The sequence below is a fragment of the Fusarium odoratissimum genome (assembly GCF_000260195.1).
Source record: "Fusarium odoratissimum NRRL 54006 unplaced genomic scaffold supercont1.30, whole genome shotgun sequence".
In the NCBI taxonomy this organism is placed as follows: Eukaryota; Fungi; Ascomycota; class Sordariomycetes; order Hypocreales; family Nectriaceae; genus Fusarium; species Fusarium odoratissimum.
The window spans coordinates 372,946-387,268 of NW_022158714.1; the positions used below are offsets into that span (position 1 = coordinate 372,946).

At 49.1% G+C, this 14,323-nt stretch overlaps 6 protein-coding genes across 9 annotated transcripts; 2 read left to right on the plus strand and 4 right to left on the minus strand.

Moving 5' to 3' along the window:
• Positions 1-68: 68 nt before the first annotated feature.
• On the minus strand, positions 69-3,945 carry FOIG_13095 (protein EFR3). 3 transcript variants are annotated; one of them, XM_031214159.1, is made up of 3 exons: positions 3,494-3,928; positions 670-3,352; positions 69-618 (listed from the first exon to the last, which is right to left on the minus strand). In XM_031214159.1, the coding sequence occupies exons 1-3, from the start codon at positions 3,706-3,708 to the stop codon at positions 235-237; spliced, it is 3,282 nt and encodes a 1,093-aa protein (XP_031056307.1). In that variant the 5' UTR covers positions 3,709-3,928; the 3' UTR covers positions 69-234. The 3 variants fall into 3 exon arrangements, with proteins under 3 accessions (XP_031056307.1, XP_031056308.1, XP_031056306.1); XM_031214160.1 differs by having other exon boundaries at positions 69-3,341; positions 3,494-3,945; XM_031214158.1 differs by having other exon boundaries at positions 69-3,352; positions 3,494-3,945.
• A 1,754-nt stretch (positions 3,946-5,699) lies between these two features.
• FOIG_13096 (uncharacterized protein) lies at positions 5,700-7,417 on the minus strand. 2 transcript variants are annotated; one of them, XM_031214161.1, is made up of 3 exons: positions 6,951-7,417; positions 6,649-6,901; positions 5,700-6,599 (listed from the first exon to the last, which is right to left on the minus strand). In XM_031214161.1, the coding sequence occupies exons 1-3, from the start codon at positions 7,232-7,234 to the stop codon at positions 5,844-5,846; spliced, it is 1,293 nt and encodes a 430-aa protein (XP_031056309.1). In that variant the 5' UTR covers positions 7,235-7,417; the 3' UTR covers positions 5,700-5,843. The 2 variants fall into 2 exon arrangements, with proteins under 2 accessions (XP_031056309.1, XP_031056310.1); XM_031214162.1 differs by having other exon boundaries at positions 5,774-6,599; positions 6,649-7,215.
• A 225-nt stretch (positions 7,418-7,642) lies between these two features.
• FOIG_13097 (uncharacterized protein) lies at positions 7,643-8,011 on the minus strand (the record flags this gene model as incomplete). Its single annotated transcript, XM_031214163.1, has 1 exon — positions 7,643-8,011. The coding sequence occupies one exon, from the start codon at positions 8,009-8,011 to the stop codon at positions 7,643-7,645; it is 369 nt and encodes a 122-aa protein (XP_031056311.1).
• Positions 8,012-8,057: 46 nt separating this feature from the next.
• Positions 8,058-9,179, minus strand: FOIG_13098 (uncharacterized protein; the record flags this gene model as incomplete). Its single annotated transcript, XM_031214164.1, has 1 exon — positions 8,058-9,179. One exon carries the CDS (start codon positions 9,177-9,179, stop codon positions 8,058-8,060), a length of 1,122 nt encoding a protein of 373 aa, XP_031056312.1.
• A 566-nt stretch (positions 9,180-9,745) lies between these two features.
• FOIG_13099 (uncharacterized protein) lies at positions 9,746-10,893 on the plus strand (the record flags this gene model as incomplete). The annotated part of the gene is made up of 2 exons (XM_031214165.1): positions 9,746-9,956; positions 10,697-10,893. The coding sequence occupies 2 exons, from the start codon at positions 9,746-9,748 to the stop codon at positions 10,891-10,893; spliced, it is 408 nt and encodes a 135-aa protein (XP_031056313.1).
• Positions 10,894-11,194: 301 nt separating this feature from the next.
• On the plus strand, positions 11,195-14,311 carry FOIG_13100 (uncharacterized protein). The gene is made up of 2 exons (XM_031214166.1): positions 11,195-11,593; positions 11,644-14,311. Exons 1-2 carry the CDS (start codon positions 11,264-11,266, stop codon positions 14,026-14,028), a joined length of 2,715 nt encoding a protein of 904 aa, XP_031056314.1. The 5' UTR covers positions 11,195-11,263; the 3' UTR covers positions 14,029-14,311.
• The last annotated feature ends 12 nt before the right edge of the window (positions 14,312-14,323 follow it).

Sequence of the window (14,323 nt, forward strand, 5' to 3'; positions counted from 1 at the left end):
GGATCACCAGGATCACCCTCATCACCAGGATTAGTCTCATAAACTGTTGATCAATCCGAATGGTTCAATCCATGGTAGCAACTATCAAGACCAACAATGCGATGACAATACTATTTTTCATTTTTGCTCAGAGCTGTTACAAATTACACCAATATCGCTATTCTACAAATCAAATCAACCGTCGCTATTACCCTCCCTTCCTTCACTCCATAACTCCTATTATATCCATATACCCTAGTATGGAGGTTTTGTCACATTACCCAAACTTCCCTCGCTCGGCCGACTATCAATTCCTCGGAGGAGATCCTGCAGATCCATGGTCTTCGTGTTCTGTGATCGTACCGACTTAGGCCGAGTCCCATCCCCTCCTCGGCTGGTCAGACTGCGCCGTGCCGATTTATCCTGGAACGACGTCTCAATCGACTGGATGGGACTCCTCTTTCCCCCGAGCAAGTTTACGTCTGGCAGCGGTGGCACAGGAGGAACTGCCTCGTCCTCCTGGTCGTTATCGTCATGTAAATCTGGCGCCCCTCCAAGAGGAGGATGAGCGCTCAGAGGTCCTCGCTTGGAAGCCGTGCCAGGACGCTTGGTGCTTGTTGGGCTACTTGGCTGGTCATTCTGCGTAGCAGGGTTAAAGCTCATCTCTGAAGGACTGTAATCGTAGCTAACCATGCTGTCTCCGCTGTCATCGTCCCCGATGATGGCTGTTTTAGGCGGAGGGTTGCCTGATAGCACGAGCTTCAGCTGATCCACCGACGCAACGGTACCTCGGTTGCCTGTTGAATGGGCGGGGGAGACAGCACTCCGTAAGCTGCTCTTACGGTGCTTGGGAATTGTTCCTTCGCGATCCTTCTCGCGATGGCCATGCGACGAGTGAGGTCTCATTAGATTATACTGGCTTCCATAAGGTGATGTCGGTCCATTCCCATTAGCGAATCCGTTTCCGTTCGTCTTCACCGTGAGGTGGCCTCGGTGTGTGCCCGAGGTTTCTGTCTTGGATCCTGTCAAAGATTCCGACTTTCCAGCAGCGGCAAGCATGGCGCCCGCAGCATCTCTGGTCCAGTCTGCCAGCATCTGCTCGCGGAATACAGCTGGCAGTTCCGAATCGGGCTGATCCTGCCCAGTCAGAGTTGAACCAAGGATCGGCCCTGAAAGAACCCTGCCTGGGGAAGGACCCGGGCTGCCAGGAGGTGCTTGAAGGCTGTCGTGGTAGTGCGACACAATGTACTCTACGAGCGCCTCTCTGTCGTCGAACGGAAGCAGTTCTTCTCTTTCGAGCGAAGCAGAGTCCCAATCTGGCTGTGGGCGCGCCTCACCTGGAAGGCCAACCGTATCAACTTCTGGGGGTGGCATGGTAATGCCTTGTACCCAGAAACCCTTTCTTCTACGGCGCGCCACCTCTTGCTCAATCGCTATACCAATGTCAGAGTCCTTGAAGTCGAACTTCTCAGTGAGTGCCCAAAAGTATCCATGACAGAGGGCCGCAGTCCGGACCTTGTACAGAGGCGTGTCGATCTCTTGGATATCCTCTTGTAGTCGGTAAATCATTGGTAGGCCATATCGGGCGGCATTAACGCCCAGCTGTAGGACCAATCTTGTAAGAAGGATATGGAGCATGACAAGATCATTCTCGTACTCGACGTACTGGAGGGCATTATCGTAGATGACCAGATGTAGCAACGCCAGAAATTGCGAGTGTCGTGGCTTGGATCCTCGCTCTCGATGGGAGGCGTTTGAAACGGCTCTACGGGTCTCCTTGTTGATCTTGAGAGACGAGCGGGAACGAGGGAGCTTTTCCTCGACAGCGATCTCATTCGCGAACGAAGTTTCTCGGTCAAGCCACGTAATGAGAGCGTCCATATATGCCTTACGAACGTGACCATCTGGATCGCGCAGAAGCCAGTGAGTTCCCTCCCAAACATAAATTGGCACAGGGTTGCGGGACAACCCCATGTTGCCGGTGAGCTTCTTCTGAGGGTTTGCAACCAGGAGAATCTCCTTGATAGCTCGGAGGCCAGATGCTCTGCCCGTGTTGAGGGAGAAATAATGGTCAAGCTGCTGGCTGTCGCTCAACTCGATGGTGGAGGCGCCCGGTCCAGCTTCATTGTTTCCGTTCTTTTCGCCTCCAGGGGAAGAGTTGACACTAGCAGATCGAGACGGTTTGAGACGTAAGATAATAGCGGAAATCATATCTGAGATCTGATCTGCGTAGTAAACGTGGGTAGCCAGGTCGCCAATGCACAGTTCAAGTCTGCCCACAAGATGCTTAGTCTTCTGGCGCACGACTGATTCAGACTCCGCGGCAGCGGCGTTGCCATCATCGCTCTGGCTGGTCGGTGTTCGCATCCTAAAAAGCTTCCTCATCTGCTTGATCAGACCAAGGAGAACATCCATCATACTCAATCCAATGAGGTTGACGTCGGACCGTAGGAGGGAGCTCATGATTGTTACCAATGCGAGTTGTTCGTCCAGTGTAGAGTCCTGCACGGGAATCCGTAGTAGGGTTTCGAGAGCGGCAACAAGAATTGTGTATCTGTCTTGCACGGGAGCCCAGCGCGAGATAATGCCATATATACTGATAGCCCAACCGCTGTCTCGTTCTCGGTCATCATGGAGTTCCACCACAGCGTTGCCTTGTGTAACCTTTTCTTGAATAAATCCGAGGAGAGAGACGGTTGCGCCGTGGATCTGAGAACGGGTAGGGACGATAAAGATGCTCTTCAAACATTGGAGGGCCAATACGCCAACCTCTTCTTCTGCAAGCTTATCGACATCACCGGCAGTTCCGGAGAGAGCAACAGGATTCGGGTCGTTTGCTCCGTCAGTCCCAACTGTCGCGATACTAGTTCTCCGTCGAAGCTGCTTTTCGGTGTCGACCTTTTCCTCCGTTTCGAGCCGTTGGTGTAGAGTTTCGAGGAAATCGGGGGTCTCGGACCACAAGTTCTCGAGAATGCGAGGCATGATGACATCCATTTGACTGCCCGTTATGGAAGATAGTGCGTCCGCCGTAGAGATGCTACGAATAGCTTCAAGGCCCGCATTCCTCCATCGAACTTTAACTGGGGTGGTGAGAGATTCCTTGCCCGGCGCAGGCTTTGTCGAAGCAAGTTGAACGTACAATCGAACAATTTCCTCGTATTGTCGGAGGTAAGCCTGATCAGCCATGAGGAACGCGGCGTCATGATAATCGCAAAAGGCCGCAAATGTGGGAAGGGAGGACTCGATCATGGTGATATCGTCAGAGCGGAGGACGGTGTCGAGGATTTTGAGTACGAATGGAGCAATCAGGACCGAGTCCTTGTGAAGCTTTTCCATCAAGGCTGACAGAATTTGTAGGGTGACTTGAACATTCCTGCCAAGGGTCACATTAGCAATCATGGATTCCAACTGATCATGACAAGTCCCCCAAACGCAAGATCGCATTGCGGGAGGAGCCTCGAAGAGGGCGGATCTGACACATGGACGTTTTGAAAGTCAATGATATGCGACGTACCCAATACGTAGACGCCAGACGTCGCTAGCTGTCTTCTTCTCCAAAAAAGCGCCAATCTTCTGGATCTTGGAGCGACGACTCGTAGCATAGTAGAGAAGGTAGCTAAGCTCGCTGCTATTCGGCTTCACATCTACAGCGCCTTTCGTAGTCCGCGGATAGCATTTTAGGACGAGGACCTGGTGTTTCGGCCGACACTTTTGCTGAATTGCATTCATCGCGCTCGCGTTTCTGCTGAGCTCAGCCCAGCCCCGTCAGGTCGAAGGAGGGATTCGGTGAAGTCGAGGGGACGAAAGACGAGAGGTATAGGAGTTAGTTTGAAGCAATGAGACGAGCAGATGAGCAGAGCAATATCGAGAGACCAAAAGCGACGCAGCCGAGGGAAGTGGCCCTGAGTTGGCAACCTGTGGTTGAGGTGGTAAGTCGGGGAAGGGAAGGGTCAAGTTTTAGGTGGAAGGGGACGGGACCAGACTTCGGGACGGGAGTTACGGGGGTCCAAGGTACCTGTTAGGTACCCCACTTGCTGCCGAACTAAAAAATCTCAGCCATCCCAGGGCAGTGGAATTCCCTTGGGCAGAAAGCGGGAAAAGGAGAAGAAAATCAGCAGCAGGGATTATAAATAGGAACAGGGGGAAATTAGTTGTTCATCGTAATCTGTAACATTAGTTAGTGAATAGCTGATGCTTCACCTCAATCGCATGAATATTCGTATAAAAGACCAGACTTGATACTGCCCTGATCTCTTGGTGACTTGCCTGCTTCTTCACAACCAAGTACACGTTGTCCTCCACGTCTGTGCTGTGCCTCTGGTTAGGCTGCCCAGGGGTTTCCTATCGGGTTCAGCGGATGGCTTCTGACTCCGAATTTTGTCTTAGTTTGCGAGCCAAGTATCGTCAAAGTACCTCACTAGAGCCTAGACCATAATTCCCCTGTCGGATACTGCCTGGACTGACAAGATGGAGCCCACGGAAACTTTCATGCATGTCTTGGTTATTGGCATTGTCTTATTATGCGTGCGTTGTCTTGAGTTAATCTCCAGTTTCAGCTCAATCAATGTTTCTTGTTAACTCAGTGAGAATGGATGGCTTCACTGCAAGGAAAGTTCTAGGAGTACCCTCAGTATTAGTTAGGCCAGTGACAGCTGTGACGCAATTGTCGCCATCACACCCACCATCATGATAAGATCGACATCATCGTCATCACCATTCTTCACCAGAGTGCAACGACAGCACAACCAACCCCAACTCAGGTCGTCCCAAAACGCTTCTCGTCCAACATGCCACGTTTTTTTTTTATTTATCGTCAGAACGTTGTAAATTGCTGAGCCTCTGAAGTGGCGTGGTTTACTCTGGCCTTCAGAAGGATTCATTGACGTACTTGTGAATGCATCAGACTGACAGACAGAGCTGGACTGTTACCCGCGTAATTCTCTTCATCATGCGCTCACTTGTTCACCGTCATTCACCAACCCAGCAAACATCGTGAATGGATGTTTCATCCAATCCGCAACAGCAGCCGCATGCAAGAGTGTTTCCGAGACCCTGCCAGCATCACCACTTCTAACAGAATGGTGCAGGGTGAGTACTTGGCTGTCAAGATGCTACTCTGACCAGCCACGTCTCGGAACGTCATAGTAAATATCGTCCGTTTCCCCATTCTGGAAGATCTACAGTATCAAACGCCGTAGCTAAAGATCGTCAATATGTTGATCATTTGCATCTAACTATTTTAGCTGTTCTCTTGACACGATATTCGCGCGAAGAAGCGCATAATGCCATGGTCAGCTCCAAGTCCACTTGCTCGCATTATTCATGCAAGTCTCGTCCTGTCCTTTTCCTCACCGCATTCTTTTGCTCACCTCCTATGTCACGTTGTTTCTCTTACACCAACATCTTCACGTTACTTGACTTGCATCGTCTCCCGATTTCCATCTAAACCCGCGGTTTTTATCTGTCCATCTCGGCCGATTCCGCTTAAGTGGTAGACTCCACACTAGACGTGTTGGCCATCAACTGCATGACACTTTTCGGAACCGGATGATCCGCATTCAAAACCGGCTGGGCTTGGACAATAATGTCCCATGCCTTTAAAGGGTTCCCGGCAATTGATTCCCGCCAGCCTTGCATCGTGGTAATTGAACGCCTTTCTGTTGTGTCCGGTGCAGCCGGTCACAGAGGCCTTGTGACTTGCGGGCGTGACAGCGACCGTTCCTGTGACACAGAAAAGACGAAGCTCAACATTTTCTGTTCCTTGCAACATTTGAAGATATTATACGCGTAAGATATTGATAATGCGCAATGCGATGCTTGTATGTAAAGATTTGTTGGGGAACTGAATGCCGCTACTCGGTAGCTCAGTTTTCCTTGCTATCCAAGCCATCAAGAACATTATCAACGACAGTCTGGATGTCGTAATAATACATCCAGTTCGATTTCTTGCCCTTTGTTCTTCTCACCTTTGCCTCAATTTCGTCGTCTACGGATAGCCCTTCTGCCGCAATCTCCTTGCCAATGCCTGCATACCAGTCCAGGACATTATATAGATCATGGTAATGCGGTGACCTGATGCGATCGTATAACTCCAGTGCAGCTTTAATACCTCCACCTTGAGTCCAAGCCCACTCAAGAGTTTTGGACAGTGTATACACATCCTCAAGGGCAAATCCGGCTCCCGCCCCAAATGCTCCTGACAAGGGATGCGAAGCATCTCCGATCAGGGCTATCGAATCAAGAGCAACTACTCGATCCAGTCGCGGCCCAGAGAACAGAGCAAATTCTTGAGTCTCCCCCTTTGCTGCTAACTGCACAACTTGGCGAACGGGCTCGCAGAATCCATCGTACTCGTGGACAAGTGTGCTGAAGTCAAAGGGTCGACCCCAGCTGACGTGGTCCTGGCCTTCTGACGGCCGGGAGATACGTGCTGTGACTTCAAAGTCGTCGTCTCCAAGCGGACTCGTAAACACGTATCTACCGCCTAGATTCTGCCAGAATGTTGACGCATGGGGGATTGTGCCAAGAGCATTAACTTCAGACTTGCTGATGATGGTGCGATATGCGGACTGGCCATTGTATTTGATTTTGTGCGAAGGAAAAGTAAACGACCGGACGACCTGGATGGTGTCAGCTTTTTGATATTGATTCCCTGATTGCTTTACTTACCGATCTTATGCCATCTGCAGCAATCAAGAAATCAACCTCATCCGTAAAGCCATCCTCAAATCGGATGATTACTCTGCCACTTGACAGTTTTTCAATGCCCACGAGCTTCTTGGAGAGCTTGATTTTTGACTCATCGACCTCTTTAAGAAGAGCTGCCTGTAGCTTTGATCTCCTCTGACGGCCACTGCGTCGGTGAATGGGTGTATCTTCGGGATGATAGCTTTGCTCAATAAGCTCACCCGTTCGCCCGTTGCTGATACAGTCAGCTTTGAAGTCCCCTGCCCACTTGCAAAATGACTTACCGCTGTTGTCCACTGATACCTTCGGGAGACCTGAACAAGTCACTGGGCTTAATGTTCTTGGATGACCCGTTCCATTCAAGCATCTTCCATGTATGTGGTTGAAGACTGATACCGCCGCCTGTCTCACTGATCTCGGGCTTCTTCTCATACAGAGTCCAATCAACGAAGGATAACTTGGCGAGGGCAATTGCGGCACCTAAGCCACCTGGACCTCCACCGATGATAGCAGCTCTGATATTGCCATTGCCATTGCCATTGCCATTTGTAGTGTTCTTAACAGTCATGGTGGCGAGTGGACATATATAGACGAGCAATGAGTTTAAGTTAACGACCAAGATGACTTCAATGATTGAAAACAGATACAGAGTTTTCTTGTGTTTTATAAGAGAAGATAAGAAGTTACCATTGTAGTATTCCAGTAAGTACTGATAGTGATGAGGCCATTTCAGATGTATGGCGCAATCAGTTGGACGAATTGGCAATTGATTAAACCCGCAATCGGAGGATTCTAGGCCATCCATCAGTGGTCCACTTCATTAAACAATTGGATCTGCTGATTAATAGTAGATAACTCAAGCGGTGATTTCCAACGTATCTTACGACTTCAGTAGTGACGCCAATGTGGGATGCGAACAGCCGCAGGATGAGACGCTTCATCAAACATCTATGGTTGCATTGAAAGGACTTCACTTTTACGACTGCGAACCTGAATAATCTCCCAATGCCTCTTGGAGAAGTTGCTTCGCTGTAGCCGGATCCCAATCTACTAGGACTCTCTCTTTTGCGTCATTCATCTTCCTTTCCACGACCATTTCCATAGACTTTTGTGCCTCTTTCCCTAGAAGATGAACCCTTGCCGTCCAAAACTGAGATTCTTGTATATCCTCATCTCTCGACCCAAAGAACTTATCATCCAAGTACTTCCAGAACATTGTATCGAATGCCCAACTCTTTCTCGTAGCGTAGTCAAGCCAGAAGCGACCACTCAACCAGCTCTCACGCATATAAATAGATAGGTGTGCCAGAAAGTTGATTCCCTCTCCCCATTCCTCATCTTCCATTGAAAGTAGCCAGGTTCTGAGTCTGGCTTCGTAGACCTGCGACCAATCATCGATTCCAGACGGCCAGCTCTGGAAGCTGCAGCAACAGCCACCAGGGCGGATCGAGGCTGAATTGCGTAGGAGCGGAATATGCGAACTCCCAGTCAAGAGCTGCCACAATATTGTCGTGATGGTCTAAAAGAATATTATGGGGCCTCAGATCGTCGCACCACAGTCGAAAAGAGTCAGTTCCACAAGGCATTGAGCACGATAATTCCAAAGACTGGGACTGGGCTGACCAATTATCCTCAAGAAACCCAAAAGCAGACAGATGACCCTTCTTTGCGAGTAAATGAAACAAGTATCGTGCCACATACTTGTTTCGGCAGTCGTCCTCCGAGTCAACAAGATCGTTATGCTGGAAAAGCAACTGAGCCATGTGCATAGCTGCCGAAGCGGCGTACCATTCATCGGCACTGTGATACACCTGGCTCGATGATGGAAGGACTAATTTTGGAATAGAAGACTTGCATACCATGTCGTTCATATTGTGGGTGATTGGTCGACCAGCCACTGAATGGTTGTTACCAAACTCGACCAATGACCCGATCGTATGTAGGGTTGGCTCGAAGAGCAGGATCAGAAGCCTACGCATCTTCCCGTAAAGCCTTCTCAGATCCTCTTCATGTATCTCTGGGTCCAGAACCCGTATCTCTCCCGGATCCTGGCCAGGGTCCGCGAGGGCGTCTGACATGCTCCGCTCACTTTTTATGAATAATAAGATCATAGCTGGTCCGATGCGTGATGACGAAGCGTGAAAGAAGAGTTCAGGAACCCGTACAGCACTGTTTTGGGCAAGGTAAGATATGGTTGCACCTTCATCGCGAGTCTTTTCTTCCCGGAACTGTACCAGATCGGGGCACGGTTGCCGAACAACAATATCGAAGCCATCTCCATCGCAGCGGACTGTATAGAGAACATTGTACCCGCCCAAGGTGATTGGAGGGACTAAGGATGCAGTCTGATCGCAAACATCCTCGACAAAAGACACAACCTGATGACAGGTCGATTTGAGAAAAAGCCGCTTGTATGGTTTCTCCCAAGCTTCTCCATTCAATGTCCATGCAGGATGGTCAAAACGTTGCTGGGCTTTGGTAACTGCAACGGAGGAAGCGGTAGAATTAGACATTGGGCAGGTTACTCAATGGTATGCGAGTGAGAGAACATGCAACATTTGGGGGTTGCAGATACAACTGAGTCCTGCATGCCTGAGGCAGAAGATAATGATGTGACACAGACTCACACAGTTAACGACTTGAAGAGATTTGCCTCATCTTAGGTATTTTGTACTTACTTGAACTAGGTAGTGGGTGTATTATTTGCCGTTGAGATTTTAAAAAGAACTCTCGAAGACAAAAAAGGGCACCCCGGTGGGTTAAACTGCTCATAAGCTTTCCATCCTCTTCCACATGTGAATCGCCGGAGAAAACCTGTTGGTTGTTTCTGCGTCGTGTCAAGTCATGCCTACACGATAAGATGTCGAAAAAAAGGTTCTCACGAGGTACCCCTCAGACCTTCATTCCTGCTCTGTTGATATATTGAGGCCTGAGAATCACTCGCCTTGAATATCAAGGGCGCGGTTTTGGTGTGAAGCACGAATGTATCCTCGCTAAACAGGATTTCCTATTCAGTCGTCAATGTGGTAGCATATTCCTCTCATATAGCTCCTCGCAGCAACTTGATCATTCGAAAATGATGGCCAGCTACATGAAGCATGCATCTCGGAGGAAGATAAGTCCTACGGCAACAGGCACTGAGGTTCGTGCTTCTAACCGAGGCCAGCCACCTCGCCCGATAACCAGGTTCCAGACCGGAAGGGTTGCAGCTTATACCCCTGGCGATTTACTTGCCACCTGTTGCTTCCGTGGGACATCTTTATCGGCAGATCATGATATCTTCAAGAACGGTTTGTTGCTTCCATTGTGGAGTGTCATATATGTAGAGCAACGTTTTTGGAAATATGCGAAATCAAGGAGGCAGGCATTGTTGTGCATGCATGGAAATTGAGAGGGGAAGTTTGTGAGACGTTGCGTGAGAAGTGCAATGTCACAGTGAGGATTTGCACGGATCAGCCTTGTTTGGAAATGATAACGAGAACCGACATATATTGATGCGGCGTGGCAATACAACCTTGAAGGTGATCAATAAAATCCGCACCAATGGTCAATTTGCCAATAAGCCTATCAATTATTGACACAAATGTCACGTCCAACGTCCCTGTGATGCAACAACATTCGGACTTGGGTGAAATATCTGCATGTATCATTTGTGAGAAGAGAAAACTGATTGTGTAACAGTGTAATCAAAAATGAGCAAATCACACCGCCTCACTTTCAATTTCGTCCGTGTCTGCGTCTGCCTCGTCTAGGCAGGAATCCCGATCCCGCTCGCACTGATCATGTTGCGAACCAGCTGACATGGAGTTATATATCTGGGGTCCGGGTCCAACAGTCCCCCCCATGCTTGATCTGGACACCTTTCGATTATCTACCAGTCTCTGAAGAAAACTCTCTACCACGCAACGCAACTGCACACTCTCAAACCACCATCAAACCAACCCAGTCATTACTGCAAAATTCAACATGTGCACCCAGACAGAAAATGTGGAAGAGTGCAGTCGATGTGGCTACACAACTGCCATTCTAGACCCAATTGAGAACTGCGGTTTGAGATCTCCGGGGTCGTTCCGCGATCCAAAGGCCAACTGCTACGTCGGGAGATGCTTCGGTGTGGCCTTCACTTCATATGTCGACGCTGTTATTTGCCAGACTTGCATTGCAAAGGAGGAGCGGGACAACATCAGACGGAACAACAAGAAGGCCGTTCATGTCTTCGAGAAGTGATGGAATTATACGCGAACAGATGTTTGTATTGGGATTGGAGGATGATACGTCGATGGCATAATTGTAATACGTATGGACTTGCTGGCCACTGGGATAGGATAGTGGAGGACTGCATTCGGCATGACTTGAAATTGAGTATGTAGCATTTTAAGGAAAACGCAAATGAAGGCACTTTCAAGCAAATAACGCAGACCATTGAAACGAAACACCGCAGCGAGATGAAGCCAATGCTTGACCTGTATAGAGGCATCCAACTGTCTGTCTGCCTTGTGACACAGCCTCATTCCAGCATAAAACCTCTGAACCCCGCTTGAAAACAAACATATCATCACCCTTGAAAACCGGCACATCATTATCGAGAGCTATCAAAATGGAATGGCATGACCCCGATTGTCGTCGAATGGACCCTGTTCCATTTGACAATGACCTTTGGACGTGCCAAGCCTGCGGAACAGTTGGTCCTCTCACGTTCTTCGCTGACTCGATTGGCGAATGTGCAACCCCAGAGCCTGCGAGTTACGACGACACGCACAAAGAGTCCATAAAGCGCTTGTCATGGCCAGAATGTGTCGAATACCCTCAAGAATCATTCAGTCAAGATATCGAAAAGGCTTTGTGCCTCGTCAAAGCCAATTACCCAAAAGTGGCCACGGGAGTTACTTATCGAGTGGGAGAAGTGAGCGATGCTTACGGGCGAGAGGTGAGCTCTGACACCTGCAGCAAGTACTGAAATCTCACCGGTTAAATCAGATACTCCCTGTCATTTATCCCAAGTTGACAGAGCGCTCCCATATCCGGCTTCTGGAGCTCTTACCGGCGCCTCGAGAAAAGGCCCTTGAAGGCCGATTTCAGGTAGTCGACGTGGAGCAAATGCCAGCCTATGAAGCTTTATCGTATACATGGGCAGATGACAACAATGATGCTTCCCTCTGTCAGCGCATTTTTATCGGCCTTGGTAACAGAGCTCTGCCCATCACGCGTAATTGTCATCAAGCACTGAGCCATCTACGCCGCAAGACCGAGTCTTTGCTGATATGGGTGGATGCCGTTTGTATCAATCAATCTGACCTTGGTGAAAGGTCTGAACAGGTTGCCATGATGGGCACCATATTCTCGCAGGCAACGGAAGTACACGGATACGTGGGTGAAGACCCTGATAACGTCGAAGGTGGAGAGGTTGGGGCAATAACCCTTCTCAAAGATGAGCTCAGGTCTTCCAAACTGGCCTCGAGACAGTTTAAAGATAACGCCGAGGAGGCCCTTGGAAGACTCTTAAGAAGACCGTTCTTTTCTCGCTTATGGGTGGTACAAGAAATCCTACTCGCCCGATCCATCACCATTCACTGCGGCGATTCAACAACGCCAATTTCTAGGGACGTGTTTATTAAAGCAAAGTTACACAACGCCGAAGTCCCTTGGTGGCTGACAAAAATCGGCTGGATTGGAGCACAATCAAAGGGCGACATGCTGGAGCTCCTGTCTGCAACCGCTCTTTGCAAGATGAGCGATATGCGAGATAAGATATTCGGCCTACTTGGGTTGACTGATGGCAATGAAGTCGATGTACTGAAGGCAAATTACAAGCTGATGGTACGAGAAGTATACATTGGGACTGCCCTATACCTCATCCAGCAAAGAAACTGGCACAACGTCATTGAACTTGCTGAGTCTATGACAAACCTCAAACTTCGTTCCAAGTACGGCATCCCTAGTTGGGTTCCCATGTGGGACTTACAAGAGACTGCCTACAACTCAGTCGACCTATCGGAGCGATTGGGTGAGATAGAGCTTGGCTGGAAAGTGCGTTGGCATCGGGATCATATTCTCTCATCGTTGACCGGGAACCCTCCCTCTCAGCAATTCAGAACTATCCCATTCTTAACCAACCATGACACAGCAGGAAACTTGAGCCCGACACAAAGCTTCAAGGCTGTAGATGCAGAGACAGGCTGCCTTATCACAGCCGGGTATGAGATCGCCGTTCTATATTACGCCAGCTTCATGTCTGGGGATGAAAACGGCACAGTCGATGGCCAGTTTCGTGAGGCTAATTATCATATGCTCAACAACTCCGTTTCCCTTGCCACCAGTGGGCCCATGTCAAAGTTCCGAGTTCAGCCAGAACGCATGCTGGGCTTGAGTGACCTCCTTTCTTTGGTCAAGATATCCGGCTGCAGAATGCCCTTCCTCGCTAACAAGCATGTACGAGATGGAGATAGCGTCACATACGAACTCCTTTATCCATGTGCCTCAGCTATCATCTATCCGATGGGCAAGGACCATCTTTACAGCAACCATCCTGATTTTGACAGAATCTGTACCTTGGAAGTCTCATATCCACTTACGCTGGAGATTATCAAATTTCTTTATCACTGGAGGCGTATGGTCAAGTCGAGAAGCCAATCGTCTGATGCCAACGAAGATGAATCCTCTTCCCTGAAAGACGAAGAAATCCATGCCTGGAACTTCTTCGTCAGACACTCAGTTCTCACTGGTACACAGGTATCGGGCTTTTCAGGAGAAAGACAAGAGTGGCGGCTTGAATTGGAAGCAAGCCCTGGCTGGAAGACAAACCGACAATCGGTGCTAGTGGACAACTTAGTGTCAGAGTTCGCGGAGCTCATGAATTTTTGGAACTCGGAAGCCTTTGATGCTGTTGAGAAGCTGGTGAAAGAACTGGATATTACGAAAACCACTCGGGAAATACAGCACTGGCACAGGACTTTTGGCCGCTTTTCAGCAACCTTCTGTGGCCGAGGATGGAAGGGCGACGCCGACGCCCAGCGCTCGCTAGCAGAGGCGAAGCTTCGAACGTTGAAGAAAGCGCACGAGTTCCTCTTCAACACTTTCAGTCAGCTATTCCCCACAGGTGCTAAGAAAGAGACAATGTTTTTGATGCCGATGAAGTTTGATGAGATTTCTCAGTTATCGGAGGAATGGCTGGGAGGTTATCAAAACGAGGAAGAAGCGGTTGCGATCATGGAGCAGAGGTGGATGAACTGTACGAGCTTGTTTTCAGTGCTCGCTGAGTCTGCGGAACTTCGTGGAGAAGCCAGACGAGTATTAGAGGGAAGACAGGAGATGTCGAGAATGTTTGGCATTGGGAGGGAATCTGAAAGGATTGTGATCGAATAAGGCCCATGCTGGTTTAGCTATCTGCTCTACAGAAAACCTGGCTCCGTACTGAATAACATGATTGATGATGAGCTTAGTAAAGAGAGAAGAGATATTGGAAAGGCTCGAGGGTTTTCATGGATGATCAAGAAAGAAGCAAACAAGAAAACAGGATGTGTTCATGCCTCTGCCCTCAGGACTGGGTAGATTTCAGTTGAAACGTTACATCAATAGTGAATGATATAGTAGCATTACTGACTCGCAATTGGGATGGTAGTCGATTACTCTTAGCGATAAGATACGGGAACTTTTGAGG